At 33.4% G+C, this 19,868-nt stretch overlaps 1 protein-coding gene across 1 annotated transcript in view; it reads left to right on the forward strand.

The window, feature by feature from the left end:
* The window catches only part of LOC134707769 (inhibin beta chain-like), a 35,045-nt gene extending 21,542 nt beyond the window's left edge, over positions 1-13,503 (forward strand). The window contains exon 6 of the mRNA XM_063567809.1: positions 11,576-13,503. Within this exon, the coding sequence (XP_063423879.1) occupies positions 11,576-12,381 (806 nt within the window). The 3' untranslated portion in view covers positions 12,382-13,503. The remainder of the gene's footprint in view (positions 1-11,575) is intronic.
* The last annotated feature ends 6,365 nt before the right edge of the window (positions 13,504-19,868 follow it).

Here is a 19,868-nt window from a genome sequence, read left to right on the forward strand (position 1 = left end):
CATTGCTCAAGTGCAATGCTAGCACTTTTAGAAAGTTGTGGCTTTGTTGATGATTGCACAAGTGCAATGATAGCACTTTTAGAAAGTTGTGGCTTTGTTGATCATTGCTCAAGTGCAATGATAGCACTTTTAGAAAGTTGTGGCCTTTGTTGATCATTGCTCAAGTGCAATGATAGCACTTTTAGAAAGTTGTGGCATTTGTTGATCATTGCTCAAGTGCAATGATAGCACTTTTAGAAAGTTGTGGCTTTGTTGATGATTGCACAAGTACAATGTTCTACAACTTGATCATGCCATTATCACGAAACTCTATTAGTGTCATTTATATCGTGTAGCTCTCTCTTAACCAATTCGATTATACAACCTTACTTTATATTGACAATCTTCTCATTCTGAATATAACTATATTGAACGCTTTCTTGGATACATATTCCAATAGTATTATAGAGGATATGTTGTTGATGTTGTTTTGGTTTTTTTTAATGTAAAAGAGATTATATCTAGTAAGCATTTTATATAAACGTTTAGTGGTCTAAAATATGCATTTTTTTCTACTTCACTTGGTTTTTTTGTAAAAGTCGTTATAAAATATAATAAGTCGTTTTATAGTCTGAAATATGCATTTATTTTATTTCACTTGATTTTTGTCAAAATATTTATACAATAGTAGTAAGATAATATATTATTCTTTATTTCACTCTTCGTTGTTGCAAGAACACATGCTTTAACTGAAAGCTGAATCTTGCATTGATGGGGGTTTTCTTTAAAGAGACGGTATGTGGGTACTTTTTGGTCCCTTAGATTTATCTTTCAAACAAGATCCTTTAAATGTTCTGTATGATAAAAATACCAATAGCCTTTTAAGCCAAAACAGTCAATTACATCATAATCATGACCTCACAGTGACATCGCAACAAACTATATTCTCCTTTTTGTATTATATAGATAAAATTATCATTTGAAGAGGTTTACTATTTTTACACGATCAGGGGTCATTTATGCTCTAATCATAATTCACCCTCATTACGTTAACATATGCTGCAACAGTGTTATGTTATACAATCAGTCTTATGAGCCTTAAAACATATCCTCGGACTTTAAGATCTTATCTCGTTTATAACTGCATGTGGCGTTAATAAAAAAAAATTATAGTTCAATATAAGTTTATTATTTCGCTTTTATAAAGTAATAGCAAAACAAGTACAATAGATATAGAATTTTTTATAATGTAAACTCAATCGACAAATACGTTCTTTCAAATGCTTCTTCTGTTAAAGAGACAATTTGAAATTGTCTTATTTACCCCTATTTTTCTATTGGTATCCGCCTATCAATAATGATGGTACTTATAGTATGACATTCAAATTTCTTTTGCAGGTAAGTATATATTGACCTTGAAAAATGTATGCCACATTCTTTCTGTAGCACAGTGTTACGATAAAATAATTACACCCTTTATAAGAACACCCTGATTATATCGTATATAACTTTTCGCTTTAAATGTTATTGATCTATTTGTTTAAGCCATCGTGACGTCCGTTAAGTTGTGGTTTGTGTGTAAACTGGGTCACATATCGACGCATTAAAAAAACGAACTTGTTGGCATTGGCATTGACATACTAATATTAAGATTTTATAATTCTTTAAGTAAAACATGACAATTTATCAACACTTTAAGAACGAGTTATTGAATGAAAATAAGAAAACGTGACCAAAAAGCAAGATCCGCTTTAAGACTAAGACTTCAGAGATTTAATCTATTTCAATTGTTTTAATACCAACCTAATCATAATTTGATATATAAAAAAGGAAGCTATCATTCTAATTGTTGTCATTTCAAGTCCGTCTTTGTATTTTTACATCCACTATTCAGAAATAAGTTAAGAAAGGGGTTAAATGTCAATGAGACAGAAAACCAAACTTCACAAAATAATAGAAAAAGACACCTAAAGGTATCCGTATGAACTTTTGCGGTATCGTATCTTTAAAATATAATGCTAGTAGATTCTAATGTGAAGGTCGAACATGTTACTCATAATCTAATCAGAGAGTTTTGATTTTAGTTTGTGTCTGTTTTACATGACTGTGCTTTACAATAACTGAACCGGTAATCAGTGTAATACTTTTATGTATTTAATAGTATTGCACAGCTGACATACATGTACAGCTTCAGCAGTCGTAGCCAAAAGAGCCATAATACGGATCTACCTATTTTTTTACCTTTTCGTAATGATGTAAAGAATTTGAGTTCGATGAAGCACGGTACTTTAAAATTTTGAATCGGTGCGATTGAAATAAGATACTAAAAGGTTGACGAACTTTTGTATCCTCATCTTCTTTGGCATTCTAATTATAGCTGCTATTGACTCGAATCGGGTTTCGTTTGTAAACGATACAGGGAAACAAAAGAAAGAATTAATAATTGTCACATTATGACTCGCAATTATTCAATTTGTCTGCAGATTCTTACATGTATAAGCTACCAGACAGGTTAACCAATAGAATTAATTGGCTACGTTTATTTCTGAATATGGATATAGAGTTATCAGATTGGTGTATTGATGAATATCTGCTTTATTCTCTATTGGGATTATGCATTCATGTAATAACGGGTCGCCAGTTTTAGTAAAGTGAAATCCATGCTATTATCGGCATTAACAAATAGTGTCTCGGTTTCAATCGGTCACATTTCCTGGTTTGATAATCATTAATGGTGGCAGTAAAAACAAAAACAGTACTATATATAGTAGCTTGTACTTTGTTGTATCTGTGGATCGTTCTCTATTTGTGATATGATTAATATGGTTGATTGATTTTTTCTTTTAAATGTTCAGTGGCAAATATTTCATGCATTGAACAAAACATTACTGTATAAAGTAGCTTGTATTCTGTGGTATCAGTAATTGTAAATCGTTAACGATATGTGTATTTGATTAATTGATTGTTTCTATTTAATGTCCAGCGGCAAATATTTCATGCATTAAACAAAACCGTACTGTACAAAGTAACTTGTTTTTTGTTGTATCAGTAACTGTGAATCGTTTTCTATTTGTGATATGTGTATTTGATTAATTGATTGTTTCTATTCAATGTACAGTGTCAAATATTTCATGTATTGAATAAAACAGTACTGTATAAAGTTACTTGTATGTTGTTGTATCAGTAACTGTGAATCGTTCGCTATTTGTGATATCTTTAATATGATTGATCGGGGTTTTGTTTTGCATTTTTTGCCTAAATACTGTATAAGTTATCAATTTGTTCTCAGGCAAAAAATGCATGAAATATTTGCCACTAGATTTTTACAAGATCAAAAAGTTAAGTTGGTTTGGTCTTTGTATAAAGGGCGACAAGGATATGGGTCAGACATACACATTGGACATACCCATCTATTGACCCCTGTAAGCGTCATTGCAAGGTTTCATTAACGTGAATGAGCGTGCAGCAATGTACCTGCGTATTTTCACATAAAACCCAGCAAACCGTACGCCCCAATTAGCAATGTTTAGCTGTCGGACGGGAGAGTCATATTGCTATTATAATATTAAAGTCAATTCGTGGGTTGTTTAAATAAGAATTCATCGATTATGTTTTCTTTTTCTTATATGTTGATGTTCCAGCATTTTTGCCTGGGCATTTATATAATTTATCATTGGGGTTTTTAGCATTGGTAAATGGTAAATGCATATGAAAGAGAAAAAAACCATAAGCACAAGTAAACTTTAAATTCTCTATAGGCGTAAATGGGAAGTTTAAAGTAATATTAGAATAAGTGGTCTAATTTGGTATTATTTTGTTTTTATTGTTTGTCAATTGACGTGCAATTTATCTTGGCTAATATATCTTAGGTAGAACAGGACTCTAGGTCAAAAGTGTTAAACTTATTAAAAGTCGGTAGATTTAATAGAAACAGACGGATATCTCTGTCATTATGGAACACGGTTATATTTGCTTTGGTCAGATAGTAAACTAAACAAATAACCACGTGTTGTCCGAATTCGACGTAACATGTGTTGCTAATGACTCTGATCAAATAAAATATGACTGCATAGTCAAACATGTACATGTCATACAGAGTATATTGGCAGTCGGCGCGTTACAATTCATAGTCTGCATAGTCAAACATGTACATGTAATACAGAGTGTATTGGCGGTCGGCGCGTTACAATTCACAGTCTGCATAGTCATACATGTACATGTCATACAGAGTGTATTGGCAGTCGGCGCGTTACAATTCACAGTCTGCATAGTCATACATGTACATGTCATACAGAGTGTATTGGCATTTGGCGCGTTACAATTCACAGTCTGCATAGTCATACATGTACATGTCATACAGAGTGTATTGGCAGTCGGCGCGTTACAATTCACAGTCTGCATAGTCATACATGTACATGTCATACAGAGTGTATTGGCATTTGGCGCGTTACAATTCACAGTCTGCATAGTCATACATGTACATGTCATACAGAGTGTATTGGCAGTCGGCGCGTTACAATTCACAGTCTGCATAGTCATACATGTACATGTCATACAGAGTGTATTGGCATTTGGCGCGTTACAATTCACAGTCTGCATAGTCATACATGTACATGTCATACAGAGTGTATTGGCAGTCGGCGCGTTACAATTCACAGTCTGCATAGTCAAACATGTACATGTCATACAGAGTATATTGGCAGTCGGCGCGTTACAATTCATAGTCTGCATAGTCAAACATGTACATGTAATACAGAGTGTATTGGCGGTCGGCGCGTTACAATTCACAGTCTGCATAGTCATACATGTACATGTCATACAGAGTGTATTGGCAGTCGGCGCGTTACAATTCACAGTCTGCATAGTCATACATGTACATGTCATACAGAGTGTATTGGCGGTCGGCGCGTAACAATTCACAGTCTGCATAGTCATACACGTACATGTCATACAGAGTGTATTGGCAGTCGGCGCGTTACAATTCACAGTCTGCATAGTCATACACGTACATGTCATACAGAGTGTATTGGCAGTCGGCGCGTAACAATTCACAGTCTGCATAGTCATACACGTACATGTCATACAGAGTGTATTGGCAGTCGGCGCGTTACAATTCACAGTCTGCATAGTGATACATGTACATGTCATACAGAATGTATTGGCAGTCGGCGCGTTACAATTCACAGTCTGCATAGTCAAACATGTACATGTCATACAGAGTGTATTGGCAGTCGGCGCGTTACAATTCACAGTCTGCATAGTGATACATGTACATGTCATACAGAATGTATTGGCAGTCGGCGCGTTACAATTCACAGTCTGCATAGTCAAACATGTACATGTCATACAGAGTGTATTGGCAGTCGGCGCGTTACAATTCTCAGTCTGTATAGTCATACATGTACATGTCATACAGAGTGTATTGGCAGTCGGCGCGTTACAATTCACAGTCTGCATAATCAAACATGTACATGTTATGCAGAGTGTATTGGCAGTCGGCGCGTTACAATTCACAGTCTGCATAGTCAAACATGTACATGTCATACAGAGTGTATTGGCGGTCGGCGCGTTACAATTCACAGTCTGCATAATCAAACATGTACAGGTTATGCAGAGTGTATTGGCAGTCGGCGCGTTACAATTCACAGTCTGCATAGTCAAACATGTACATGTCATGCAGAGTGTATTGGCAGTCGGCGCGTTACAATTCACAGTCTGCATAGTCAAACATGTACATGTCATACAGAGTGTATTGGCAGTCGGCGCGTTACAATTCACAGTCTGCATAGTCAAACATGTACATGTCATACAGAGTGTATTGGCAGTCGGCGCGTTACAATTCACAGTCTGCATAGTCAAACATGTACATGTCATACAGAGTGTATTGGCAGTCGGCGTGTTACAATTCACAGTCTGCATAGTGATACATGTACATGTCATACAGCGTGTATTGGCGGTCGGCGCGTTACAATTCACAGTCTGCATAGTGATACATGTTCATGTCATACAGAGTGTATTGGCGGTCGGCGCGTTACAATTCACAGTCTGCATAGTGATACATGTACATGTCATACAGAGTGTATTGGCAGTCGGCGCGTTACAATTCACAGTCTGCATAGTGATACATGTTCATGTCATACAGAGTGCATTGGCAGTCGGCACGTTACAATTCATTCTGCATAGTCAAACATGTGCATGTCATACAGACACAAATAAACAACTAAGTGTATTGGCAGTCGGCGCGTTACAATTCATTCTGCATAGTGATACATGTACATGCCATACAGACACAAATAGATAATCAATTGTATTCCACTGTTAAAACATATTGTTAGTTTGACAAATATATGATTGGTTCAGACTATCCAACGTGTCATTAAACAAATCTTCATATTCCCCTCTGAAATTTCATGTTCAATTTTTTTTCAAACGATAAAGAAAAAGACTAATAATTAACTTATAACATATATGTACTGTTTACCAATGGGTATGTCGTGTTTAGTTGAACTTATAAACAAGCGGATTTGGAAACAAAATGTATGCAAAACGATTTTTAATGTTTTGATAGTAAACAAAGCATAGTCAGTGGAGTAAATCATTCATGTCCCTTTGTCTCGGGAAATATATAAAGATTGTCTCAACCCTCGAAAAATCAGAGCCCACGAGAAATTTTGATATTCTTGGGTGAAAAAATCTCCATAGTCTCCCTCAGACACAGGAAATAAATGTATAGTATTGGCAATCGGCGTTACAATTCTCAGTCTGTATAGTCGTACATGTACATGCCATACAGACACACACATAACCAATCAATTGTATTGGCAGTCGGCGCGTTACAATTCACAGTCTACATAGTCATACATTTACATGCCATACAGACAGATACATAGACAATCAATTGTATTGGTAATCGGCGCGTTACATTTGACAGTCTGTATAGTCATACATTTACATGCCATACAGACACACACATAGACAATTTATTGTATTGGCAGTCGGCGCGTTACAATTCACAGTCTGTATAGTCATACATGTACATGCCATACATTGCACAAAACGACAATCAATTGCATTGATAATCGGCGTTAAAATTTACTGACTGCATAGTCATACATGTACATGCCATACAGACAGATACATAGACAATTAATTGTATTGGCAGTCGGCGCGTTAAAATTCACAGTCTGTATAGTCATACATGTACATGCCATACAGACACACACATAGACAATCAATTGTATTGGCAGTCGGCGCGTTACAATTCACAGTCTACATAGTCATATATGTACATGCCATACATTGCACAAAACGACAATCAATTGCATTGGCAATCCGCGTTAAAATTTACTGACTGCATAGTCATACATGTACATGCCATACAGACACAAAAATAGACAATCAATTGTACTGTCAATCGGCGCGTTACAATTCACAGTCTGTTTAGTCATACATGTTTTTAAATTGTTATTTGGATGGAGAGTTGTCTCATTGGCACTTACACCACATCTTCCTATATCTATGTACATGCCATACAGACAGATACATAGACAATCAATTGTATTGGCAATCTGCGTTACAATTCACACTCTGCATACTAGTCGTACATATACATGCCATGCATTGCACAATTAGACAATGAATTGCATCGATAATAGGCGTTACAATCTCCAGGCTTCATAGTCATTGATGTACAGGCCATTGAGACACACACTCAAACAATCAATTGTATTGACAATCGGCGCGTTACAATTCACAATTAGATCGTTATCAGCCCAAAATGCAATGATTTCCAACTGTCCGAATACCGACGCCGTGAGAATTATATCGAAATTTATGACACTTTTAAACTGCCGAGTACACATGTTAACCCTATTAAAGTATTAAGGTCAGCCACGAATTTCTACTTCTGGTTTTTGTCAGTATTAATTTATTTGTACTTCGTGTTGTATTGTATACACTGAGGTAAACTTGACTTGCTCAAGGATACGTTTTTATATAACATGCCTGTATGAGAGATAATATAATGATACATGTAACTGATATTCATCCTTCAAACATTGATTTACTGCATGTAATAAAAAAAAATACGAAAGGGATGATTATACACAAATTATGCATATGTTGAGTGCGTTGAAATTTTAGGCATTTTTTTTAATAATAAAAACTTGAAAATACTCGGTGTTTGCATTGAAATGATTAAAGTAATCAATATCAGTGATATCAGAGTAACATTTGACTCTTCAAATATATACTCCTCTAAAAGATTCGCAATATGTGTGTTTGCGTGTTATTATACTTGCCCACGGTGATTAATATGGGCAGCATTTGTGGTGTCGTAACCTCATATATGTTTCGAGTGGCGTTAATGTCTTTGCAGACTGTGTAGACCAGCTTAGTTTGAGGCGAAGGATGGAACATCCGACTTCATCCGCGTAAATTGTCGACCTCAAGTACGTTGTTGTTTGCGTACATCTAATACCTGTGTCTGTGCACACGTGTGAGGTTACCTCTTCTCTACAACACAAATCTTTATTATTTGTTGATACAGACTGGTCTCTAGTTTTACTGGTACCTTCTGCTTAGTCTGTTACACTATCGGAACCTTGCAAGTTTCCATATTCCTTTTTTCTTGTTTTAATCACGCAAATTTTAAAGAGTCATATTTTGAAGAAGAAATATTGTTGTTCTTTTAACAAGATTATGTTGTTTATTTATCATGGAAATGTGTTAGTTCGACTGAGTGACATATTTTCAATTTTTGATTTTGTGCATTTTTTGCATTGAATATCTGACGTATGTCATTCTCTCAGTGAATGTAACAGGTTGTCTTGCATTTGCATCTTGAAAATACTTTAAAGTCGTTTGATGTATAATTCGTTACATATTGATATTTAACACATAATTTAATTTAAAGAGGAAAATTTACCCTTGGGTTACAGACAATATACATACCAAAATTTTATTTTATATTTAGAGCAACATATAGGTTGGAGAAATCAAGTCGGATGATAAGGGAGCGTATACATTTCATAAAGCTTCTATAGATATATGTAATATTATCCAACATGTCAGTACATTCAATGTATTCGTGCAGCATACAATTATCACCTAAAGGTGGAAGAAAGGTTGCTGCAGGTAGTCTAGAGTTAATCACAAATATAAATCAGGTCGTTACCTTTGTTCATGCAACTATAAAGAATAGCATGATAACACGAATTAAACCGTCTTTACATAGATTTCTCTTTTACTTCTTTTTTCATTGTTTCGAGTCGTCCAGTCACTTTTACAAATATAAAACTGATTTATCACCTTTAACTGTTTCATATTGATGGCATACAGATTTTTATCAGGAAAATAAAAGTAGCAATTTCTTTTTACATTGTTTCGATAAGTGCCGTCACTTTTACAAAAATAAAATAAAACTTATTAATCACCCTTATCAGATTTTTCTCCGGTATAATGCACAAATAATAACAAAAATGAGATTTGAGCGCAATTGGATTAATGTGTAGACGAAACGCGTGTCTGGTGAGCTAAATTATAAACTTTTTAAAACTTACATCTTTAGAGAGTTATTAGATATGACATATATCTGGAATTGGGTTTTTACGTTAATGTAGGTCAATGTAAAATGTGGTAGGTCTGTACAAATACCTTTCTGATGAAAGTTAAAATGCAGAACGATAAGATCCAAGTTCAAGTTGAAATATTTTATTGTCAAATGAAGACGCCCATTACAGGAAGAATAATATCGGTCAGAATTATTAATTTAAATTTTGTACAAATGATTATAAAGATTTAGCTATAGTACTTATAGTATTATTAAGTATTTGTTTATAAGGGGTGGGGTGGGTTATATTTACTGTGGACACAAACTAAGACCAACATTAATGAAACATCACGATTAAAGAGGATAAGTACTGACCAACGGTTATTTTGGTATATACATTGTTGAATGAATAAAATGGACGATTGTAAACGGCATTAAATCAAAAGTCAGTAAAATGGACCTGTAGAACTATACATTCGTAGATGAATATAAAATCCCAACAGCCTATTTTTCTTTATAGATCAATCGGAAAGTTTTAAAAATGGAATGGGAGCATACTTTTGCCATTCTAAATAAGACAGTCTCACAGTTTGAAATAAATTGATATAACATAGTCAAATACATGTACGACACGAGATCTTAATTTAGATTAACATGATGGTTAAAGTCCTATAACTCTGGAAAGATTAATCGGAAAGTCCTAGCTCTAAATAATTATACTAGTTTAAGGCTTATCTTTGCATGTGCTACAGTTAATGTGCGACATGCGAAAAGAAGCCTTACATATACCGTATAAAGTCCAATAACTTATGACGATCAACCAGAAAATTTTCAAAAAGATAGAAGTGTTACTTTTTCCAATCAATAAAAGCAAAACATTTCTAATAAACCAGATTTGCCCAGTACTCACGAAATCAGTTAGAGCATACAAAAGTTATTTCGTGACTTTAGAAAAAAAAACTTAATTACTCGTCCGTTTCAGTCCCGTTTTAAAATAATAAATTGAGAGATAAACTTTTTCACGATTCAATTATAATTCAATACTTTTACAAGTTGCAAGATACTTAATCTAAACGTTTTCTAGCCTCAGTACCGCGTGTGAAATTCACACAGACGGGCGTATAGACGGACAATGATATACACTCATGTTTGTACCATAATACGCCCAATCTATGATGATCATATAGAAAACGATATACCTGCTTAAATATTATGTATAATTATGTTGAAAATAAAAGTCTATTGTATCAATTCCAGTAGATTTGCAGATTGCGGAAGTATCACATAGAAAAGCCCATGTTTAACAAGATAATTAGAAAAACATAATATATGACAAAAGGATGTTTCAAAATGATAACTTTAGTACAATGCCAACTACGCCCATCCAAATACATTTTCTGTCGAGAAGATAATCAATTTTAAGTATCATGTTTTTTTTCACATATTGCATATCCTTTTAATAAAGCAAGTTGTGATTATTTTATAAATGAATATGATCTGCTCTGAACAGGAATTTTCCACCTCCGTTATATATTGGAGCACTCCCACTTGGGATATACGATCATGTTAAGAGTATCTTATGTTACTAAATTATTAACAATTGATATTCCATCAGCTTTCGTTGTGAATTGTTATGTTGGTAAAGTTGTTTGATATTGAAAGTTTTTAAATGCATGTTATTCGTACTGACAAACTACGTTAGCTTTTGCATGCTGGTGACAAATACTGAAACACAGGCATTCAAATTGAATGAAGATCTTCTAATTATCAAAATGATACACTTTTACTTTTTTTAACTTTAAATGGCACCTTGAAAGCATATTAAACTTAAAGACTTTTACTATCGATTTAGCTTGACGTTTTTAAGATTTGATGAATTTTCAATTTACTTTTGGGAATTCCTATTCTTTAGAATAGGATTGAAAATAAAACCATACATTATTAGATTTTATAAAATGTTCCACTAAATTAAAACTTTATTAATGCTTGCTCAACTTTACTTTTTATAACTGAGAATTTATGAATTTTAATATTTTATAATTACAGAATACAGCAATGATACCAACTGTATGAAGTTCAAACTGCCAGAAGAATCCACCCCCGGGAAATCTTTACCCGGGGCAGATGTGTTCGTTTATATAACCAATAGGAGGAAAAGACCAGACGGCAAGCGAGGTAGACGAAGACGTCGACGAAAGCGCCAAAGAAAAATTACCATTAAAGTTTCTTTATTAAACGAACAAACCCGCCACAAAAAGTTCATATCTCGTTTACGCTTTCGTCCTAATCCAGATAAAAAATGGAATAAGTTAGTTTTGCCGTTTTCGGTAATTAAGAAAGCTAATCAATTAAAGGAAAGAGTTTTAAATCTTTGCATTGATTGCAAAAGATGCAATAGAAACACTCAAATTATTTTACCACTCAAGACATCAAAGAAAAGACATAAATTTATGAAAACAAAACACTTAGATAAATCAAGAAAACCATTAAAACTTAGAAAGAAAAGGCCATTTCTAATGTTTCATGAAAAAGACTCTAAACATAGGCAAAGGCGAGATACAATATCATGTTCTAAAGATAATCCTGTTAATCAATGTTGTCGTTATCAAGAATATATACGTTTCTCCGATATAGGCTTAGGCGACCGGGTTGCATATCCAGATGGTTTTTATAAAACCGAGTGCATTGGATCCTGCTCACATAATTCCACTTATATAGAGACAAACTCTACACGTTCTAGAAAGTGTTACCCAAGTAAATTTAAACCCTTACAGACGTATTTAGTATTCGACAGTAGTGTTACCTTTTTAGACATTCCAAAAGGACATATTGAAGAATGTACCTGCCACTGAAAAAGAAGATGATATTTTCGGCGTAGATCTCTTCATTAGAGTATTGGTTTGATGTTGCACGTTTGATCTCCAGACAGTACTGATACTCTACAACTGCTTCACAGGAACAAGTAATCGAGCATTCGAGCTGATACAGCTTACAGAAATATACGATCTATGCGGTTATTGTGTTTCATAGAGCAAGATTTGCTTTGTAGCGATATACGTTTATGTTCTAAGATGATACATCATACTTTCGTCAGTCTTTGCTTTATATAATTATGAATATGGCTTAAAAAAAACTATTCATATCAATAAGCAGTTTATGCCATCTCGAGATGTAACAGAGAAATTACATTTGTGTATTATTATGGAAGAAAGAACAACATTCCAAATAAATAAACAGCATCGACTGATGAAGAAAGTTGCGCAAAGTTTTGCTTAGAGTTGTCGTACTTTACAGGCGACTTTACGCTTAGTAAAAGACGAGTCATTTATTTTTTGTTTTGTAAATTGCAGTATTATTGTATATGTACATGTGAATATTTTGTTTAAAAATCATAGAACCGGTGAATGTATTACTGTGCCTGTTTTTGTATCTTGAACGTTTTGAAAGTGTAAACTGCTTTATTTACATACATTGTATTACATGATTATTATGCGGAATCTCATATATTCCATAACGTTAATGTATCCTTCTCACAAGCAGCTCCCATCAAAGCAGAAAACAAATCCAGCTTTTGCTTTTTACATGAGTTATTTCCCTTGAGAGGACAATCCGTTCCTTGTATTTACTGTAGGAACTTATATAAAAGGTGTTGCATGGATGTTGTTATGCTATAACAGTCATATACAAATCACGAAACAAAATTTCATATATCCAGTTTATACTGGTTGATAAAGTTTAGAAACCAATTTTTCTTTTTATTGTATGTAATTATGTACTAAATGAATGGTAAACATTTTATCCTTTTTCATTTGCAGTCTGGTAATTATATTTTTAAAGGCAAATTTATTTTGTAATGACTTTTATTGCCAACGGAAGTGAGAGAAAATGCAACGTCATTGAAACATGTGTATATGCATGATTTAGTACTAAAGTTGTCAACTTGTTATGTTTAATTAATTAAACTATATAATTAGGATATTTTTCAAACGATTAAAATCAGTCTGCTTGGCAATATTGCTTTAGGAGACAGTTTCATCAATATAAATTATTAAAACCTTTGAAGTAATGCTATTATACTTAACTGCATTTAGAAGTTTATCGATCGACTTTCATAAATCAAATATTCGTTTTCATTTTCCAAAACCTAACACTGATACTTTATCTTGTTAAATAATTTATTTAACACGATCAGAATATATGAAGAGGCTGTTATTGCTATAGTTTTCAGTTAGCAGTTGCTAAACAACAGGGTGCCTTGGAAGCCATACAGTCATAAGTAGTCGAACTACTATTTCCTACCCTGTCAACACTAAGTTTGTGAGTTCCAATCCCGCACTTGCCAGGTGCGCTTAATTCCTATCATAATGTAATTGGAATGGTTTGTTTTCCAACCGAAGGTTCTCTCCGAGCACTTCAGCTCCCTCCCTCAATGATAATATACCGCTTGGAAAAAACACCAATCAATCAACCAATCAATGGAAAACGACATATGAAAACATTTATGCTAATGACAAGCTAATACAAGAGTTAGCCATAACAATAGATTTAAAGGCAGCATTTAAACAAAACAAACAGAACCAATTGCATTCATATCCTTCGCTCATTTACTAGTATTTCGTGAAATAGTAATTTAAAACTTAAACGATCATACAAATTGTCCATACCTATAATTTGATTTAATATTTCAATGTGTGATATTATGTTGGATAATGATTAATACAGTATCAAGGGTATCACATATTTAACTATCAAGGTTACAATAATTACCCATGTGTTGATCCGTAGTACGAGGGTATAGGAGTTATGACATTGCAATACCTTATACAGAACTGTGTTTGACCTTACCCCGAATTACAATACAGATGTTTTGTGAAGATACTGATATTCATATATTTATAATTGAATGCAAACCAAAATGTAATGCCATGTACATATAGAGATATACGGGTTTTCTTTGAATATCTGTGTTGAAGACTTATCTTGTTTCTTTACCTCTTCATGACATTCTATATTTTTCACTACGGCTTTTTATCGGACTGCTTTTTGTATGGTATTTAATCTATGTATTTTTCTAAACTACTTGTGTGATTTCTTTTAAGATCAAGAACAAATCTGGAAAAAATCTGTTGTAGAGGTATACTGTTATCCGTCTTCTATCAAATGTAAACGTAGGGGATCTTATCTTCTTGTAACTTTCCCAGTTCATATTTTAAGAAATTACTAAGAAACTGAGTTTTTTTTGCCGTAAGCAAAGATTAGATTAATTTCGATAGTATTTCAAGTTAACTGTTGGTCATAACGTTCCTTTAGGTTTCACGTATTTATACTTTCCTGGATTTTAAATATTTGGGATTAAGCGTTCCTATTGATGATTAATCATGAAAACGCTTGGATGAATTTCATTCGTCCGTATCCCTTTTCTGGTTAAAAACGCTCAACCCAAATCATTGGAAAGACAAGGATATATAAATTACGCAAAACATCAAGAGCTTGTAACCAAAAGGGACATGGAAGCTAGAACCCCATTCATCTTATTCAAAATCAAAGTTTCAAGGAGTAAGCTGCTCTCTTAGTGTCGTTTACATTTTTTTTAAGTTTATAGGAAATCTTGTCATTACTTAAACACTTTGATATGATTTCTGGTATCCATCCTTTTATTGCAAAGTTTGTGCATATTAGTTTTCAATGCAGAATTTTTTAACTCATTAGACTTCAGAGGACATAATTTATTTTCAGCAAAATTTTGAAAAGCCGTAATGTAAACAACTTTACTCCATTTTTTATTTAGTTTGTAATTTGATTTATTACAGATACTTCATGAACATATGTCAGTATGTTTAAATGAAAAAAACAAGGATGAGAAACTATATATCATATATATTATAAGGTTGTATTTTTATTTTTATTATTTTTATTAAAGATAAGATTATTTATTGTCTATACCTAAATATTTAATTTATTATTATAACTACTTGTAGTATGAAGTTAGAATTAATTAATTTTCTTGCCAGCGATCATAGTTAAATGAGAACATGTTGTCCCTCGAATGTATGTTTTCTAGATACATTTGCTAAAATATAACTCAGTTAGTTCTGTTGAGCACTAACTTTACCACAGAAATTGTTTATAGAGATAGGTATGAGTGTGATCTGATGAAATGTTATATAGTGATATTTTTGTTATTGATGTATCAGAGTATAAAGAAATGCTGGCCGGGTATTGTGTGTATGTGTTATAATTTTTTTTAATTTAAAGGAAATGAATGTTTCAAGAAAGATTTTCTTCTTTCGTATGCTAATAACTGTAAGTTAGTTTACCCTTATTTCTATGAAACAGTAAAATCTGTTATTGTCATACTGTTTACCTAACTATAACATGATATGATATAAATGTTTAATATTCCATTAACTTACCACCAAGGTTAATGATACAGAAATACTCCCCAGTTAATTATGCTTTGTTTTCTTTTGAATAGGTGCATTTGTGTAGGAGTATGAAATTAATGATATTAGTATTTCAATGATGAGTAAATGAATCTTGTTGGATTCAGCGGGTCATATTAAAATAGGGACGGACTCTTCTTAATTTTAAATCCATGAAATGAACAGCATCAAGCAAAAAAAAAAATTAACAGTACGCAAACATTTCATAACTTATTCAGTAATATTTTATATAAATTAAAGAATGCATACTTTAAGTGATCAATATAAAACGAACATCAAATACAAAATTTAAAAAAAACGGTGTTAGCATATTACAATAATGTTGTAAATTTATAAAAAAAAAATATTCAAAAAAAATATGATTTTTACATGAATGTTTTCAAAAATTCTTAGACACAGAAACATGAAAATTCAAAGATGAGGAAAAGTCCATGCTTTGTCAAAAATATTAAAGACTTTTTTTATATTTTTTTTATACATTAGAGGTAAACACTACTCTTTTTTAAAAATAACACAATGATTGCTATTTCCATAAAGCAACACATTCTAAAGAGTTGACAATCGTGAACATACAGTAAGATTCCGCCCTCTATTTTGATATGGTTTGATTCATATTCGATTGTATTATCATTTGATGATGTCAGTATAGAACTGTTGATTTATTTATATTTTGATGTTATTGTATGATCACTGTTTAAGACTTGTTCAAAAAATAAAATATATTTATAATTTGAAGTTCCTTTTACTCCAAATGATTACAAGTTTTGAAGTACGATTGTTTCAAGTGTCGTTTTGCTCAATGAACTGCTACACATATCTTTATCTGGTTGGTTATATCATACCACACGTATTCTTATCGTCATAGAGAGAACAAAGATACGAAAGGGATATCCATACTCACAAGTCGAAACAGAAACTGGCAAAGCCATCGCTAATAAAAGCAACAGTGAGTATACCGCTGTTCAAAGTTATAAATCCATTGAGAGAAAACAAATCCTGGTTACAAACCAAAAACCGAGGGAAACACATCCAATATAAGAGGAGAACAACGAAACAACCGAAACACTAAATTTCAACAACAAAAAACGAAAATATAACACACACATAAAACGAACTATTAGACTCGGACTTCTCTTGAACTGAATTTTAATGTATGTATTGTTATTCGTTTACTTTTCTACATTGGCTACATGTATAGGGGGAGGGTTGAGATCTCACAAACATGTTTAACCCCGCCGCATTTTTGCGCCTGTCCCAAGTCAGGAGCCTCTGGCCTTTGTTAGTATTGTATTATTTTAATTTTAGTTTCTTGTGCACAATTTGGAAATAAGTATGGCGTTCATTATCACTGGACTAGTATATATTTGTTTAGGGGCCAGCTGAAGGACGCCTCCGGGCGCGGAAATTTCTCGCTACATTGAAGACCTGTTGGTGACCTTCAGCTGTTGTTGTTTTGTTTTTTTTCTATGGTCGGGTTGTTGTCTCTTTGACACATTCCCCATTTCCATTCTCAATTTTATAAGAAAACAACTGCAATTTTCCTGATTTGGTAAATAGGAAAACGACTAAAAAGACAAATTGATTCATCTTTTCATTAATTGAAACATTAACAACATGACTTTCGTCCTTATAATGATATACAAAGCAATAGAACAAAACGAAATCAGGATTAAAAAAATAGATAGTAACCCGAAGACATACAATACCAATAGGCATTTAATTTCAATATGTATCATATCACCGTACAGATATAGAAGAAAAATACATGTACAATGTGGGAAAATGAAAATAAAATGTCAAAGAAAAACTTTACGGTCTTTAAACTTTTGTATTCGAACGTTACTGATAAGTCTGGTGTAGACAATGTGCGTCTGGCGTACAATTTTTTTTTTACAAAAATACTGAACTCCGAGGAAAATTCAAACTGAAAGTCCCTAATCAGATGACAAAATCAAATAATAAAACACACCAAACAACTGTCATATTACTGACTGGTACGGTAATTTTTTAAATGTAGAAATGTGGATTGAACCTGGTTTTATAGCGCTAAACCTCTCACTTGTACGACAGACGCATCAAATTCCAATATTTAGACAATGATACATGAACAAAATGTCACAAAAAGGGGTATAACAACAACACGAACCCAATAAAAAAACTAGGGGTGATTTCAGTTGGGCCGGAAGGTAAGCAGATCCTGCTCCACATGTAGCACCTGTCCTGTTGCACCTCTTATTACAAAGTCGGTAAATAGTCTAATTCGGTAGGTCACATTCGTGAAAAGGGAAAGGGATTGTAGTTACGACATAATGAATATATCCGATATTAAATGTATACCGGATATTCCATAACGGTCAACCAACTCGTGATGGCGTCCGTAGAATTTTCAAAGTGTAGCTGAGATCATCTCTTTGTCGTTAAGTTTTGATTTCAACCGAACTTATTTCAGAAACAGACAGAGATTTAAAATTATCCAAAAGTTCTTTGGAATTTAAAAAAATCCACATATGGTTAATACCCCTATGCGAGTTAAAAAAAATGTCGTTTGTCGTTCAAAGTATTTTCAAATTTATAATAGAACAATTACATAATGACCTATAATAGAACAATAACATGATGACAGGCTCTTTAAAGTACAGAGTCTCGTCATATGAACCAAAGAATTTCAAACACAAAAAGTCGCACATACAATGCACACCAGAGAAAAATGAAAGATAATTCAAACACATTCACGGGATGTTTAAATACCGAGCCACGTCAAATGGATATCACATAAAACAGGCCAAACAGTAAAAGTAATATTGAGACAAATGAAAGAACAATATAGCACGTTGTTAAGATGATAAACGACGTCAGTTTGCAGAATCTATACATCAAGACCATCATGTATTATTTGTGAAGTCAATATGGAATATTTATCAAGAAAGCCATGGTACCTTCCGATGAACTTTTTTTAGAAAAAGGACGAGACGTTCTTCGACATATCCCTGGTTCATCAAATTTCTGCTCAGACTCTGGTGACGTTAAAGTAAGACTTAATCTGGGTTAAAACACAACGCATGGAATTTTGGATGAGTTGACTTACAGACAATGTCACGTCAAAACAACTGGGGGGAAAACACAGACATCAGTCCATAGCAATTCACAGAAATCCTAAATTGAGCAACGTAAAATGCAACACAAACTGAGAATGAAGTTCGGCAATAGGTGATTTTCTGCTGAAGAGGTGGCTCTAGCATACTTCATAAATCGCGAAATTCGGGAAAAAAATGAATTTCACAAACAAGGGAAAAATAAACCTATTAGTAACACTGCACATGGAATACGCCCATGGTCATATGTGACTGGGGTAATTCATAATGGTCTACCAACTCATGATGGTACCGGAAAACCTCCGCAAAGTACAACAAATGAAGAAGAGAGACAGACAAATAATAGTGCACAAGACACAGCATAGAAATCTAAAATACTGAGCAACGCGAACCCAATCAAAAACTTGGGGTGATCGCCAGTGCTCCAGAAGGGTTAGCATATCATGCTCCACACGTTACAAGGTATTACTAAAACTATATTGACATATGAAATGATTGGTTTTGTAGCTTCCTTGTAATCAAACATCCTCCTTTGATCAGTGATGAAGAAATGTCAGCCCTGGAATATCAAATGGGAAGTATACAGTCAACATACCGGTGCTGTTAGTATGTTGCTACATAATAATAGAAAGTTCACTATACTAAAATTGACTGACCATCATTGCAAATTTTCTGCATGTTTACATAAAGAAGCAGTCTAATATTTATCTCTTTAGGTAAAACACTTTTTTTTGCAAAAGTAGCAAAAGAGATTGGACCGTATCAACGATATCTCATATCAGCACAACAATGCTGACTTCTAGG

The sequence above is a fragment of the Mytilus trossulus genome, chromosome 2, assembly GCF_036588685.1.
Source record: "Mytilus trossulus isolate FHL-02 chromosome 2, PNRI_Mtr1.1.1.hap1, whole genome shotgun sequence".
Lineage (NCBI taxonomy): Eukaryota > Metazoa > Mollusca > Bivalvia > Mytilida > Mytilidae > Mytilus > Mytilus trossulus.